Here is a 15,910-nt window from a genome sequence, read left to right on the forward strand (position 1 = left end):
TATGTTTAGTCTCTTCTTGATTTCCTGAAGTTATGTACACCATTTTAAAAAGATACTTATGTTCAATTTTATCAATGAGGTATCTATACCATTTTGTATGACGTAATACAGTTGCACTGCATCCCAACCATAGACTGTATTTATATACATCCCAACAAACACAAGTTAGTCAAATACAATTTTAAAGGTCCTTTATGTGATAATGATAACAGATTCTCATTGATGGGCTCTTTATATAAAACTGTCAATGATGATGGCACAGGATACTGAATGCTACGTGCATTTAACATAACTTAGAAGAAATGTATACATTTCAGTATGTCATATATTATGAAACATATCCAAAATAAAAAAAGGACCTATAATCTTGTCTTGGAGGCTTTGTGACTGTTCAGATAGTATTCAAGAGGAATGCTCCCTCGACAAACATGTGCTTGAACCTGACGTCAACCTCTCTGCCAGTTTAGATGCATTTGTGGAGGTGTAAAGTTTACATTGTCAACACAGGTGCCTGCCCTGCCATAACAGGGATGAAGAAGCCGTAGATTCATTTCATTCAGGCGGGTTGAACGGTCGTTGGTGGTTAATCATCGTCTGAGTCACTGTCTTTCTTGGTAGGGAGAGAGCATCGGATTGACGTCATGAGTTTGTCTTCAATCTGCTTCTTTGGATTCTCCTCCAGATCAGTCTTAATGGCACCAGACTCTGATAACCGCCACTCCAGCTCTGAGGCAGACGGGAAACAAATCAATTATCACATAAGATCAAACTGATTATGTGATTTTAAGTTTTCGCATGCATGAATTAAAATAAATCATTCAAAAATGATGCTTGGTGATAGGTATGGGAGAAATATCCAGCTAAACGCTTCCGTGCACCATGTCAGAACTGCAAATCTATAAACCATAACTTCCAGTTTTGTGTGCTTCCCTTGGACTGATACATTTCCAGTAAGTTGCATTCCATTTGTGGCAGGGGAGTCAGGTGGCTGAGCGGTGAGGAAATCGGGCTAGTAATCCGAAGGTTGCCAGTTCGATTCCTGGTCATGCCAACTGACGTTGTGTCCTTGGGCAAGGCACTTCACCCTACTTGCCTCGGGGGAATGTCCCTGTACTTACTGTAAGTCGCTCTGGATAAGAGCGTCTGCTAAATGACTAAATGTAAATGTAAGTTGCGGTGGCCGTTTGGTGCAGTGCTGACATCAAAGCTGCGAGCTATCGCCTAGCAACCAGAGGAGGTGAGGAACCCTTACCTTCTACTTTGAGGTTCATGCCACCGAAGACGAGAGGGCCAATGAACTGGGCCTTCATCTCCCCCTCGTTGTAGACGAAGATGGTGGGCAGGTTACGGTCTGGGTAGTTGGGGATGCAGGTGGTGGAGATGGACTTGAGGAACTTGGTTTGAGGGAACTTCCTGGCCAGCTCAAACAGGTGCTGGTTTATCAAGGTGCACAGAGGGATGCTGGGAGAGAGGATGTTTAATGAACAGTTACAAATGAGACTAGATGTGGTACCACTAGGTTGATAGGCTGATCACCTCGCTGCAGTTCATAATAATTAATTTAAAAATTGTGTGTCTGATGAAACGGATGTCACCAGACTGAGAGAACTCACCCCTGTTTGTAAAGATGCAGCACGACCCAGATACCCTCTCCAGCTTTGTTCACCTCCTTGACGTAATCCTGACCAGAGATCTCTCCCAGCTCCCCAAACACATTCTTGATCTGGGTGGCTTTCCACTCTGCTAGTCGCTTTTGTCTGCGGACACAAGGAATGCCAATGAGTCCAGCACAAAGGCAGCAGCCGTGCTGTTCTGTAGGTCAGTCGCCTTATCAGCACCGACAGTACATTTTCAGAGCAGCTTCTACCACTCAGTTTAATCTTTTACGAATGTCCCACGGACATTTAAACAGAAGACACGATATTCACACTGGTTTAGAGGAAGCACTTACCTGTACATCTCAATCGCAGCCTCATCCTCTTCACTGAAATCATCCTCGTTCTCGTCCAGCTCATCCAGTGTCATGCTCTCATACGTTTTCACTGATTGATTATAACAAAAATGACAGAAGTGTATTTTAAGAAAGGGCGAGTTTAGGGCTTGAGTCAGGATGAGGATTAAGATGACAACCTCACACCAGGCAGTTTCAACTCAAATACAGTCAATGTCATAGAGATATCATTATTATAGCCAGGACTAACCAACAGACTGCTGCTGTAAACTAAGATCCTCCTCTTCCTCATCCTCGGGCTTCTCTTTAGGAGGAAGAATGCCCTTCTTTCTGAGGATGTCATTCCATTCAGTGTCAGCGTTAGGATCCTGGGACAAACAGAATTTCACGATTATCGAACAATAATGTGTTTTTTTTCACAATCAAAATATTTTAATCGGAGTGTGGTTAAGTTCTTAGGTCTCGAGGGGCACACATACCGCTGCGTCTTCAACCTTCTAACAACTGTTGTTTCTAGCTTTCAAAAACACGGTCAGCGGTGAAAACTTTCTTTAAGCCCTATAACTCCTGGCTATCAGTTCAGATACGACCAGCTACTTAGCTAGATATTTAATCTTACCTACATAATGTACTGTGTTAGTAGTAGTCAAGTGGGCTAGGTTAGCGAACGAGCTACTAGTCTATCTTAATTGCTGTTCGATGTCTGAAAACAAAAGACATATCTCACTTCACATATGTATGTTATTAGCTTTCACATTTCATATAAACAAAATCATTGAAAATGTTCCAAACCTGCATTTTTCTCACTCTTCAAGAGAGAATAAAATCACACTTATGTTCTTGAAGGAAAGGAAATGAAAGGACCGCACCTTAATATGTTCCGGTAGAACACAACTCCATGAAATGTAACAAATGGCTATAAAATAGCCAATTTGGCCACGTTTTTGTATTTGGTGTTCTATAATTGGTAAATACATCTGTGCGAAGAATATACATTTTCTTAAATGCATTTAATTGATTAATACTTACGAAATCAACTCGGGAGCCATGTGTTGGGGACAATAATATGGGTTGCATCAATATCCGGTTAGAGTCCCAATATGTCCATAAAAGGAGTGGGAACGCTGCATTCCATTTGTGGCAGCTGAGTGCGAGACAACAGCTGTACCTGAAAATCAGCTGTCAGTGTCTGGGCACATAGCTTGGTAGATCCAAACAGACATGTTTTCACTAACACTTTTCACATTTACCTGAAGCCAACATTGGTATAGTGCTCACAAACTGCAGAACATTCATATTGTTTCACGAGTGTACAATGACTGTTTGAATATCGCTAAGCCCACATCAACCTTTATTTTACAGAGATAAAAGATTATTCACAAATGTATCTCATAAAGTAGTATTTTATTCGAAGAAGTTTCTTAAACTGTAAACCAGAAGGAGAACAGAGGAATAAAAAGCAACACGGTTATGCTGTTAAGATAAATAAACCACCTTCCATGAATGTTACAATCTATAGACAACACGACTTCAACAATATAATAGCCTAATTCTAACTGATAATCGGTATTGTCTTTTAATACTTGTATGGCACATTGCGAGTGGTAGGCTCAGATTTATAAGTTGACTATTTTATTTCATGGCATGTCTTATCTATAGCCCTACAGATCACATTAATCACATTAGTTCATTTCACCACATTACATTATTGGTCGATCACATTGCTTTCCAGCATGTTTTTCAGTGTTTAACATGTTTTGGTCATTGTGGAGACATTTAGAAAAGCATGAGAATATATTACATTATTAGAACTGTACAAGTCCAAACACAACATGATAACATGTGAATTAAAGTCGTGTGCTGTAATACACCATTGTTAAAACCTAAGTTTGTAACTGATTTACGTGCACGATCCAGGTGGATTGTGCTGCTCTTGGCCAACTCTACACTCAATTACACAATTATTGCAGGTGGCTTCCATGAACTAATTAAAATACTTGATGTATAACTATATGCATTTCATATATCCTGAATTTGTATTTAAATTATGAACTAATACTAAGTGAATACAGTAGGCCCGTGTTAGATCAGGAATCACCAATCACAAAGAGCCAGTGGCTTTCGCCGGAACTGTGGGAAGGAAAGCTTAGGCAAAATGCGGAAATAAGACGCCAGCGTTGTGTACAGTTGGGAGTCGGACTAGTGAAATATGAACAGAAGACTGCTGCCTCAGGGAGCCCCTAATATCATGGATGATATTAAAAATCTCGTGTTTTATTCAGTGCGTTTTTGGAACTGATAAAAGGACACGCCAAGCGTTGTAATAATTTTACAATTGGCAGTTGATTTATTTTCTACTTTCCGTCTTTGGTAATCTATCGTTTGGAAATAATGTGGTTAAACCCAGAAGAAGTTTTACTGAAAAACGCACTGAAGCTATGGGTTACCGAGAAATCCAACAATTTCTTCCTTTTGCAGCGTAGACGGGGGCATGGGGATTCCGCGGGGAAAATCACAGGTGAGACGCCCCCTCCCTAACTTCTAACACACTGTCCTGCAGATTTCCACCGGCCCCTTCGATGTTTTACATTGAACAGTAGCTCAAACAATGGCTGTGAAATGGTTCATTTCAGGGAAATGGTCATGCACAGTTTTTGCTTAACTAAAGTACTTGGGAAATTTAATATTTTTACTATCAATGATTGGGAAAATACTCCCAAATTCCTCAGTAAAAAAGTTGTCTGTGGTTATTTTTCTTTATTTTCACCCTAACAGTTATTTAGCGGCTATATTCACATTTTTTCCCCCCCAAGATTGCTACACTTGTAAATTACAAAAACACTTTTTATTTAAGGTCTTCACTGACTTTCCATACACATTTGTCGAAGTTTCCATTTGACTTTCCTGCTGTACAAACCCAGGCAGACACCACACATAAATGAGTTGGAACTCCCTGGTTATTGCTGGTTATTACACAGTACAGTGTAAAGTTCTCAGAGTTGGTTTATATTGTGAGATTTTATTTAATTCTAAAGTCAACTCACCATGCAGGATATGTCTGTGTTTCTTGTAAATATACTTGTATGTCAGTAAGTGAAGTGACAAAGTAGAACACCGAGCCATATTTAAAGAATGGAAGAACAAAAACAGTAACTTGTCTTTCTCAGTTACAAAGTTTCACAACAATAAGGAAATACATTTCAGTCATTAGTATCCAAATAGATGTTACATTGCAGTAAACCAAATGAAGGCAAATTATTGTCATGACAAAATCATCCTTTCACCTCCGTGCTTGCAGAACTTCCTATTTACATACAATACTTTCCCTAGAGACAGTTAAGCCAGATTCTCCAAGCACCTTTTAGCATGTCTGCACAACAGTAACCAACAATGGGCCATGGGTGGAAGAGCAGATTTACTCTCTTTGTATACAGTTTACATTGGGTTCTACTGTACAATGCATATCCCTTAGGGCTTTCCGTGACAAATTGCCGTCTGTTGTCAGGGTGCTAAGGTTTTTAGACGGGTAAGCTGGCAGGTGTTAGATGTGGTTTGGAAAAGGCGCGTGTGTGTGCGCGTGTGTGTGGAAGGGTGGGGATGGGAAGTCTAAACAAATATGGCGATCTGTCACTGCACCATTGCAGACATTCCTTGTTCCTGGCAGTGTGAGGTTGTTGCCTGCTGGCAGCATTTTTGTAGGCTATGCTTTGTTCCTGACTGGGAACACTCTCTCATCAGTATCTGGTCAGTTACTGGTCAGTTTGTCATCAGTATCTGGTCAGTTACTGCTCAGTTTGTCATCAGTATCTGGTCAGTTACTGCTCAGTTTGTCATCAGTATCTGGTCAGTTACTGGTCAGTTTGTCATCAGTATCTGGTCAGTATCTGGTCAGTTTCTCATCAGTATTTGGTCAGTGTCTCGTCACTATGGTATTCCTCCCACTTGTTTAAGAAAGGATACAAGTCTCTGAACTGTAATCTGAAACAGACATCCTTATTAGTGGATTTGAGTTTTCTCGGTCAGTGCTGGTTGGAACATGCTGTACATAGAAACATTTATATTTCATGTAAATTGATGTTAACCCTAATCTGGACTATCACAAGCAGTTCAGATAGTTTCACCTGGGTACGGAAACCAAAAGCAGTTCAGATAGTTTCACCTGGTATGGAAGCTAAAAGCAGTTCAGATAGTTTCACCTGGTATGGAAGCCAAAACGTCCACAAGACAGCTTCTTGGTAGTTTCATGCGGAACTTTCAAGTTTCACCGGCAGTTTCACAAGCCTTCACACACAACTGTCTTTCTTTATTATTGTTTCTTGTTGATCTGGATCCGCATTAGTCCGAAGCCTTAACACAAGCTACTCTTCCAGGGGTACACACAAAGCTCAACACAATAAACATGGTAGGACTACTAGACACAACAAATACTAAACCAAAACTTTAGATTGAATCTAAAAGGCTCATTACCTCAGCTACGAGCCTCCTTTTGCCCCTGCGGTATTCTTATTACACATTTGATTGGCCGCATCATCGGACTGCCATTGGATTATTTTGTATTATGACGGTTGCGCAGTGTCTCGTAAGGCTGTTAAGGGAAGGAATATTGAACAGCTTTTTAATGAACTAAGTGGGACCACTTTGACTGGCTTCCCTTAATGCTTCATTCTGTTCAAAATGGAATAGCAATCCTCCGTAGAGAAGGAAGCACAGAATGTAAAGCCAACAAAAGGGACCAGTGTTTGGTAGTTAAGACCTTACAAGGTAAAGCCTGACTCTCATTAGCTATCTACTAAACAAGATATAGATAATGAGGACAGACTCTGTTTGGGTTTTTCTGGGTATTTAGGAAATATCTGTCTGGTCCATTTCCAAAACATCAAATCACTTAGTTCTATTAGTCAGGTAACTGCTGGGTTAGGGTTAATATCTGGGGTGAGTTTTGCCTTAAACTTCTGGGTTGGCGTGGATTGGGAGTGTGAGAGAATGGAAGATAACATCCATTTCAGGGTGAATGTTTTTTTCATTTCTAAAGTGTAATGTTCATGAGGCAGGTAGTGGAGAGGGTCTTGTCTGACTAAGTGCTTTTTATACTCAAAATGTAGATTAAATGGATGTTTATCTCTACATACAATGTCATTAGATACAGTACTTCTTGTACATCGTAGAGCCTGGTAATTTAGTTGGATTCATAAACGATTGTAGAAGGAAATCTTGCCTGGTAAAGCCTCATAACTCGTGTCGAGTGCCCTGTGTTAAGCTGTTGGCACCGTACCGTGGAATGCTAGTGTGCTATGGAGATGGTAATGACTTCATCCGGTTAGTGTTAGGCACATGCAGTATGTGCCTTTGTCATGTGCCTTTGTGTCTCAGGTGCCTAATGGTCTCATAAAACCCTTCTTGTTGAGGTTCCATTATCAAGTATATGAGTACTGGGGAGTTTCTGTTTTGGCTTAAGCGTTGTGGTTGTGTGTGTGTGGTTGGGTGTGTTTGTGTGGTTGTGTTTGTGTGGTTGTGTTTGTGTGTGTGTGCGTGTGGTTGTGTGTGTTTGTGTGTGTGCGTGTGGTTGTGTGTGTGTGTGCGTGTGGTTGTGTGTGTTTGTGTTTGTGTGTGTGTGTGGTTGTGTGTGTGGTTGTGTGTGTGTGTTTGTGTGTGTGTGTGTGCGTGTGGTTGTGTTTGTGTGGTTGTGTGTGTGTGTGTGGTTGTGTGTGTGTGTGGTTGTGTTTGTGTGTGTGCGTGGTTTTGTTTGTGTGTGTGGTTGTGTTTGTGTGTGTGTTTGTGTGTGTGCGTGTGGTTGTGTTTGTGTGTGTGGTTGTGTTTGTGTGTGTGGTTGTGTTTGTGTGTGTGCGTTTGTGTTTGTGTGTGTGCGTGTGGTTTTGTTTGTGTGTGTGCGTGTGGTTGTTTGTGTGTGTGTGTGTGTGCGTGTGGTTGTGTTTGTGTGCGTGCGGTTGTGTTTGTGTGTGTGGTTTGTGTGTGTGTGCGTGTGGTTGTGTTTGTGTGTGTGGTTGTGTTTGTGTGTGTGCGTGGTTGTGTTTGTGTGTGTGGTTGTGTTTGTGTGTGTGCGTGTGGTTGTGTTTGTGTGGTTGTGTTTGTGTGTGTGTTTGTGTGTGTGTGTGTGTGTGTGGTTGTGTTTGTGTGTTGTCCCATGTGTCATCAGCCTGCTTGTGTCCTCTGCAGGTCTGCTGGTGGGGGCTCTGGACACGGTTCTGGACTCCAACGCCCGCGTCACCCCCTTCCGTATCCTCCTGCAGGTGCCTGGCTCGCAGGTCAGCTGGGTCATCGCCAGCGGTAAGACCACTCACTGACCTCGTCTGGTTCTGTCCATCTGGTCCCCTCCCTCACTCCTCCACAGCTGGCTCAAATCAACAACAGAGGACTGCTTGAGAATATGTGCGGGGATTTGAGTTATGTCAAGGAGGTGTCACTCTGGGGGACTAAGTGTGTGTGTGTGTTCTACCAGGAGCTGCTCTGGAGGAGGTGAACAGACACTGGGACTGGTTGGTCTACAACCTTCTTCGCTCCCTCTCTGTGTTTGAGAACAAGGAGGACCTCACCAACTTTGTCAAAGGGAAGGTCAAGGTAACGCCACCCTCCATAGGAATAGTTTACTGTATGTTCAAGGGTCAGGCTCTCTCGTGCACTGTATATAGATGTCAGTTTCCTGTTTTAAATGCTCCTTTAAATCCTCTCCTCCCCCTCTCTTCTCCAGGGTCTAATAGCTGAGGAGGTAAGGGGCAGGCAGGCAGCCCAGGAGGACGACCCAGAGAAGTTCAGGGAGGCTCTGCAGAAGTTCAAGCTGCACTTCGGCCTTCCGTCGTCTGAGAAGCTGGTGATCCACTACTCCTGCTGCTGTTGGAAGAGACACGTCCCCAGGCAGGGCTGGCTCTACCTCAGCATCAACCACATGGCATTCTACTCATTCCTGCTGGGCAAGGAAGGTCCGTCCGAGAAAACTGTCCCCTGTGCAACATGGAACACTGTGACAATTATTCTTGAGTTTCAACCCTCCCGTCTCTGAGCTGGATCTGACCCTTTGACCCCTCGTCTCCCTCCCTCCCTCCCTCCCTCCCTGCAGTGAAGTTTGTGATCCCGTGGGCGGAGGTGACGAGGCTGGAGCGGGTCGCCACAGGCCTGATGACAGACGTGGTGAGGGTTAGCACGCGGCAGCGCCAGCGAGACTTCTCCATGTTCCTGAGTCTGGACGAGACCTTCCACATCATCACCCAGCTGGCCGACATCGCCCTGCGCCGCCTGCTGGACAGCGGAGGCCTGGAGCTGGACCGCGTCCTGCAGCAGCCCGCACGCATCACCAAGAGGTCAGAGGTCAACGGAGGGATGGGAGGGTCGAAGGGTTAAACGTGGAGGAGGGTTGAAACGTTAAGGAAGATTTCACGTTTAATCTGTCCGTTGCTCATACTCACTAGGCTGTGTTAAACTCTTCCCCCTTTCTGACCGAGTTGTGACAAAACAAGCCCATCCTCACCATAACAGGAAGGGAGAACTAACCACTGTGACAAGAACAGTTAAAAATCTGTGTTTTCCTTGATTGACTCACAAATGCATTTTTTATTGAATCAACTCCTCCCTCCCTCGTCCCGTTCTACTTCACTTTCTTTCCTCTCTTGCTTTCTCTCTCTCTTCCTCACCACGTGTAATCTGGATGACTGATTGTGTTGACTCATCCTACTAGTGTCACGCTCTAATTCTTCCCCTGCTTGTCTGACTGGTCCGCAGGGTCCTGGAGGAGCAGGCACTGAGGGAGTATGTGCTGGCTTTCTTCAGACTGCCCAGAGGGGAACACCTCCAGGAGGTGGCCCCCTGCTCGGTGTGGACGCCCCACTCACGCTGCCACACGGCGGGGACCCTCTACTGCACCGACAGCTACCTGGCCTTCGCCAGCCGGGAAGAGGGGCTCTGTTCACTCCTCATCCCCCTCTCGGAGGTATTACAACTTCTAGGGTTCCGGAGGGGAGAGGGGCACACCGGGGTCCAGAGTTTACCATGACTTTATGTTGTTTGGTTGTCATATTTGTGAAATTTACTGAGATTAATTTGCTTAAATTGTTTTATTTGAAAGCAGTTGTTGGTAGAATGTACTTCTCAAAGAGGTTAGCTGCTTGAACCTACAAACCCAGTGTTTTTTTTATGTATTTTTTACAGACTTTTTCAATGAAAACCATTACAGGTTTTTGTGCCTTTTTAGACAGACACCAGTAAGGCTTCTGAAACTGCCTATTACATGAAATGTTTTGTGTGGTGGGGAATGTATCTTGGCGGGAATGTATTTTTACATACTCAAACAAACCTTGTTGACTCTGCAGTGTTAAACTAACACACAGTGTCATGTGGCTGCCTGTGTTGTGTTGGTCAGTGCTTGCTCTTCAAACCACTGACGAATCTGAGTTGAGATTGATACGATAGTTTGCATTTATGGTCAGTGTTGAGTCACACCAACTGTCAAACCAACAGAAATGTCTCTACCCAACTGTCCAATCATAACGGAACAAGGGAATCCCCCTTCATTCGAATATTTTTCTATTATCATAACGGAACAAGGGAATCCCCCTTCATTCGAATATTTTTCTATTAGCAAGTCAAATTTGGGCAGATTTGCCATTTTGTGTGTGAGGAAATATCCCACCCATGTATAATGAAACCTACCCTCCTGCCGGAATCCCTTAACTCCAGATACTCCAGATACGCTGGCTAATGGCCCTCTCCCTGCCCTCTCCCTGCCCTCTCCCTGCCCTCTCCCTGCCCTCTCCCTGCCCTCTCCTTGCCCTCTCCTTGCCCTCTCCCTGCCCTCTCCCTGCCCTCTCCCTGCCCTCTCCCTGCCCTCTCCCTGCCCTCTCCCTGCCCTTCTCCCTGCCCTCTCCCTGCCCTCTCCCTGCCCTCTCCCTGCCCTCTCCCTGCCCTCTCCCTGCCCTTCTCCCTGCCCTCTCCCTGCCCTCTCCCTGCCCTCTCCCTGCCCTCTCCCTGCCCTCTCCCTGCCCTCTCCCTGCCTTCTCCCTGCCCTCTCCCTGCCCTCCAGGTGATCTCCATAGAGAAGGCAGAGAGCACCGCCTCGCTGCCAGATCCAGTGATTGTGAGCGTGCGGAGCAAGAAGGCCTTCCAGCTGATCGACCTCCAGGGGAGGGTTGTGCTGGTGGACAGCCTGACCACGCGCCTCCGGGCCCTGCAGTGGAAATACGCCATGTTCCGGAGCAAGGGCAACAGCAAGAGAGCTCTGGTACTGAGCTAGCGTAAACAACCTAGCGACGGACATCTTGCTAATGCTTAGTTACAGAGGCGCCGGCCCTGTCAGTCAGGGGCCCTTGATTGTCATAACGTTTCCCCCCAATACGGCGCCCCTGCTTAGATAACTTCATAAAGGCTAACCTAACTTCCTAACGCTAAGGTAACGAGGTCAACCCACAAACATCTGGGTTCCTGTGTATCGTATTGTTTGGAGGTTAGTCCATTAGGGACTGTGTGATAACTGATATGGGCCTTTGTTTCTGGATTGACAAACAGACTAATGGTAGAAGACAGCTTGACGGATGTAAACACAAGTCTCTCTCCATCTCTGTCTCCCACAGAGCTCTCCGGCCCCCTACTACACCTTCTACTACGACACGATGTATTCCGACGGAGAGGAGATTGAGGACAAGGCCCTGCGGCACTCCCTCAACCAGGACGCTCTCATTGCCTTCCACAATGCTCAGCCCGACTCTGAGTCCTCTAACAACAAGGCCGTAAGCATGGCAGCTACTGAACTGTACTCCTGACCGTAATGACTGAACTAGGCTGAGTTTTGCAAACCATTCAGGCTGCTTTATGCTAGTAAACGTAAAATGAGACGATCGATGTAGTTGGGGTTTGGTATTAGGTTCCTTCATTTATTCAAACTTCCATTGATCCGTGTTCCCCAAGGTCCTCCTTGCCCAATGCTAGCTCTCAGTGTTCAGTAATATCCCTCTCCCTCCCCCCTGCAGACGGTGGAGCAGGTGAAGGAGCGTTTGTGGGAAGACCACTTCTCTGAGTACGGACGAGGGGTCCACATGTTCCGCACCGAGAAAATCCAGAAACTGGTTGCCATGGGGATCCCTGAGTCGCTACGGGGGGAGCTGTGGATGACCTTTTCGGGTGAGGGGCGGACAGGATTCAAGAGCTGCAATAGGTTGTTGGTTACCGTTGGAAACCTGCAAAAATCTTGTCAACACTAGGTTAGTCATAGCCCATCGCGCGCGAGAGAGAAAGAGATTCAACAGTGTAAAAACAATAACCTAGTAGGCTACTGAGTTCAGCACTGAGATAAAACAACGTTTCTGATATTACATCACCCTCACATATATTGTTCGTTTCTCAGGTCTTAACTTCTGTGTTTCTCCCAGTTCTCAGTTCCTTTTTATGTACTCTGCAGTACTGGCCAGCAGCTCTGTAATGAGTTGGAGCAAGGTGTTTGCCGTTTCTATGAATGTGGCAGTAAAACCAGAAATAACTAGATCCTGTTGACGATCAATAAGAGAAATTACATGAAATATCATATTCATTACTCCCATTGAAGAAACAAATCAGTGCTTAACAGAAAGTTATAAATGTTGTGCGTCATGAAGAGATCGATTTCTGTCCTGGCTTTCATTTCAGTCTGAGCTATGGGGGACCTTGTTTTAGCGTGACTGTTACAGCCAATCATCCGTCTTGTTTTAATATGAAGTCCAGGAAGAAATCTGATTTATTTAAAGAAGGAAATGCCTCATGACCTCATCCTCCAATAAATAATGCAATTACTCCTGTAGGTGCGCAGCCTGCGCTTGGCGACGCACAGAGGTGTGAGTTACAGGCGGTTCCGCAACGTATTTGCATGTTAAGTACATGTTTACGTTGTTAGATCAGACCATTAAACACAGTGCATGTGACTGTGCGCAGGAACAAATATTCAACAGTCAAAATGACATTTACACGTATTATTGAAGAGGATTGTGACTGGGGCAAGATAAGCAAGTACTCCAATGTATCTAAACTCTTGTTTCATCATTACATTTACATTTAGTCATTTAGCAGACGCTCTTATCCAGAGTGACTTACAGTAAGTACAGGGACATTCTCCCCGAGGCAAGTAGGGTGAAATGCCTTGCCCAAGGACACAACATTTGGCACGGCCGGGAATAGAACCAACAACCTTCTGATTAATAGCCCGACTCCCTAACCGACTCCCTAACCGCTCAGCCATCTGACCCCAGAGCCGACGCTGATTCTCTTCCCCCCGCTCTCCAGATGCGTCCTCGGAGCTGGCGGCCCACCCGGACTACTACTCTCGGCTGGTGCAGGAGAGCTCAGGCCGCAACAACCTTGCCACTGACGAGATCGAGAGAGACCTGCACCGCTCGCTCCCCGACCACCCGGCCTTCCAGAAGGACACGGGCATCTCTGCCCTGCGCCGAGTCCTCACAGCCTACGCCCACCGCAACCCCAAGATCGGCTACTGCCAGGTCAAGCTGCTGGCGGGGGAAGGGAGTCCTGATGAGACTTCAGGACGTAGATATAGAAGATAATGCGAGGATAGGCTTAGTTTTAGTGTTCAGTCCAGTTCCTGGTAGCTGATGTTGGACGTGTGTCTGTGATCTTTCTACAGTCCATGAACATCCTGGCGTCGGTGCTGCTGCTGTACACTAAAGAGGAGGAGTCCTTCTGGCTGCTGGTGGCCGTGTGTGAGAGGATGCTGCCGGACTACTTCACCCGCAGGGTCATAGGTGAGACGGGGTCATAGGTGAGACGGGGTCATAGGTGAGACGGGGTCATAGGTGAGACGGGGTCATAGGTGAGACGGGGTCATAGGTGAGACGCGGTCACATTAAGGTGAGGTGGAAGGTGGATTTTAGCATCCTTAACCTTTTACTGATTGTAGTGGTTTTTCCAACACAGTACATCACCTTGCAGTGTTTATGTAGTTAGTGAATAATTAAAAAAAAAGTATAATTCGTAATAAGGGACACCTTCTTTTTGTGAGCTGTTAGTGTCGTCCTAAGTGGAGTTTTAAAATCCTGGAAAATGTTGATATATAGAAATACCTTTTTAGGCATTTTAGGCCTACGTGTGTTTGGGATTTAGCTGTATGGCCGACAGCGCACGTTTCAAAACCACTGAAGGCTGTCTGTAGCCACGGCTTGTTGAGAAACAGAGGCTCATTTCCTGTGCTTTGTGTAGATATTTATTTGTGGTGCATTTGAAGTCATTTCCCCTTCCTTCAACTGTTGTGTCTAAACTAATAATGTTTTTATTTTAAACAGCAGTTATTGTTGAGTTTGTCAAAGGACACATTATAATCTGACGTGTGAAAGGTTTACTTCAGCACATCATTATATAAATCTAGAAAGTACATTAAATCTAAGTATGTTCAATTATATTTGCCCATACATTTTTCTAACTACTTAAATATGTTCCACATTAAGACTGTGTGTGTGTGTGTGTGTGTGTCTACCTGTTGGTTTCCAGGCGCCCAGATCGACCAGTCTGTGTTTGAGGAGCTGATCAGGGCTCGTCTCTCGGAGCTGGCGGAGCACATCCCGGACCTGTCCCCCCTGTCGTCCGTGTCGCTCTCCTGGTTCCTCACGCTGTTCCTCAGCGTGCTGCCCTTCCGCAGTGCCGTCTGCGTGGTCGACTGCTTCTTCTTCCACGGGATCAAAGCCATCTTCCAGCTGGGCCTGGCCGTGCTCGACGCCAACGCCGACGCCCTCTGTGCCAGCCTGGACGACGGACAGGCACTCATGATTCTTACCGGGTAAACGAGAGAGGGGGGGAGGGAGAGGGGGGGGAGAGAGAGAGGGGGGAGGGGGGGGGGAGAGAGAGAGAGGGGGAGAGAGAGAGAGGGGGAGAGGGGGGGGAGAGAGAGGGAGGGAGGGAGGGAGAGAGAGGGGGGCAGAGAGGGGGAGAGAGAGAGAGGGGGAGGGGAGGGAGAGAGAGAGGGGGAGAGAGAGAGGGGGAGAGACGGAGGGAGGGAGACGGGGAGAGAGAGGGGGAGGGAGAGACAGGGAGAGAGAGGGGGAGAGAGAGAGGGGGCAGAGGGGGAAAGAGAGAGGGAGGGAGGGAGGGAGAGAGAGGGGGAGGGAGAGACAGGGAGAGGGAGGGAGAGACAGGGAGAGAGAGGGGGAGGGAGAGACAGGGAGAGACAGGGAGGGAGGGAGGGAGAGACAGGGAGAGAGAGGGGGAGAGAGAGAGACAGGGAGACAGAGGGAGAAAGAGGATTATGCAAAAGCATATATTGAAAAAGCAAATAATTACTCGTCGGGTCTTTCAAACACACGTGAATTCACGTAAGTGAATTCACGTAGAGAATCGGGCTAGTAACCAGAAGGTCGCTGGTTCGATTCCCGGCCATGCCACATGACGTTGTGTCCTTGGGCAAGGCACTTCACCCTACTTGCCTCGGGGGAAGTCCCTGTACTACTGTAAGTCACTCTGGATAAGAGCGTCTGCTAAATGACTAAAATGTAAATGTAAAAATGTAAATGTGTGTTTGCTGGTTCTCCCCGTAGCTTCCTGGAGCAGGTGAGACATGATGAGGAACGCTCCCCCCCTCCTCCTCCCTCCCAGTCTGGGGAGGACGGCACCGTCCACCCTCAGATCACCGACCTCATCACAGACTCCTACGAGGTGAGCGCACGCTGCCGTGCTGCTGTCAAATCAAACACGACACTTCACCAGTGTCTTGTGGCTTTTATTATCATGTCAATCACATACAGCTAGTACAGGAGACGACAAAACAACGTTCCTCCAGGAACAGGGTCCTTCAATAAAACTACACAGAACTAATAAGACCCGTGCATGACTACATATTTCTACGTAGAATTCAATATTTCAAGTGTTGGAGGAAGACATGATGTTTGTTAACAGTAGGTGAAACACAAGCTGAAATAATCTCCATTGTTTAGCCGAAGCTGTTTGAAGTTTAACATGTGTTCTGTGTGTTGCAGAAGTTTGGTG

The 15,910-nt window shown here is 46.0% G+C and overlaps 2 protein-coding genes across 3 annotated transcripts in view; one reads left to right on the top strand and one right to left on the bottom strand.

Moving 5' to 3' along the window:
* Positions 1-174: 174 nt before the first annotated feature.
* On the bottom strand, positions 175-3,046 carry pdcl3 (phosducin-like 3). Of its 2 annotated transcripts, none has more exons than XM_062456438.1 (6): positions 2,981-3,046; positions 2,202-2,319; positions 1,952-2,042; positions 1,614-1,757; positions 1,253-1,461; positions 175-726 (listed from the first exon to the last, which is right to left on the bottom strand). In XM_062456438.1, the coding sequence occupies exons 1-6, from the start codon at positions 3,026-3,028 to the stop codon at positions 584-586; spliced, it is 753 nt and encodes a 250-aa protein (XP_062312422.1). In that variant the 5' UTR covers positions 3,029-3,046; the 3' UTR covers positions 175-583. The 2 variants fall into 2 exon arrangements, with proteins under 2 accessions (XP_062312422.1, XP_062312423.1); XM_062456439.1 differs by lacking the exon at positions 2,981-3,046 and adding an exon at positions 2,744-2,861.
* A 1,072-nt stretch (positions 3,047-4,118) lies between these two features.
* The window catches only part of LOC134017138 (TBC1 domain family member 8), a 17,756-nt gene continuing 5,964 nt past the window's right edge, over positions 4,119-15,910 (top strand). The window contains 13 exon segments of the mRNA XM_062456490.1: positions 4,119-4,469; positions 8,126-8,236; positions 8,409-8,527; positions 8,658-8,886; positions 9,024-9,264; positions 9,683-9,890; positions 10,980-11,177; positions 11,527-11,682; positions 11,923-12,073; positions 13,205-13,419; positions 13,563-13,680; positions 14,423-14,708; positions 15,463-15,580. Of these exon segments, the coding sequence (XP_062312474.1) occupies positions 4,343-4,469; positions 8,126-8,236; positions 8,409-8,527; positions 8,658-8,886; positions 9,024-9,264; positions 9,683-9,890; positions 10,980-11,177; positions 11,527-11,682; positions 11,923-12,073; positions 13,205-13,419; positions 13,563-13,680; positions 14,423-14,708; positions 15,463-15,580 (2,277 nt within the window). The 5' untranslated portion in view covers positions 4,119-4,342.

Source organism: Osmerus eperlanus, chromosome 3 (genome assembly GCF_963692335.1).
Source record: "Osmerus eperlanus chromosome 3, fOsmEpe2.1, whole genome shotgun sequence".
Classification (NCBI taxonomy): Eukaryota; Metazoa; Chordata; class Actinopteri; order Osmeriformes; family Osmeridae; genus Osmerus; species Osmerus eperlanus.

Bases quoted from the DNA above. Each gene is read 5' to 3' on its own strand.
- pdcl3 (XM_062456438.1), bottom strand. From the start codon at position 3,028: ATGCAACCCATATTATTGTCCCCAACACATGGCTCCCGAGTTGATTTC. The intron at 2,320-2,980 runs GTAAGTATTAAT...TGTTTGTCCCAG, and splicing joins ATGGCTCCCGAGTTGATTTC to GATCCTAACGCTGACACTGA. The intron at 2,043-2,201 runs GTTAGTCCTGGC...ATAATCAATCAG, and splicing joins TTTACAGCAGCAGTCTGTTG to TGAAAACGTATGAGAGCATG.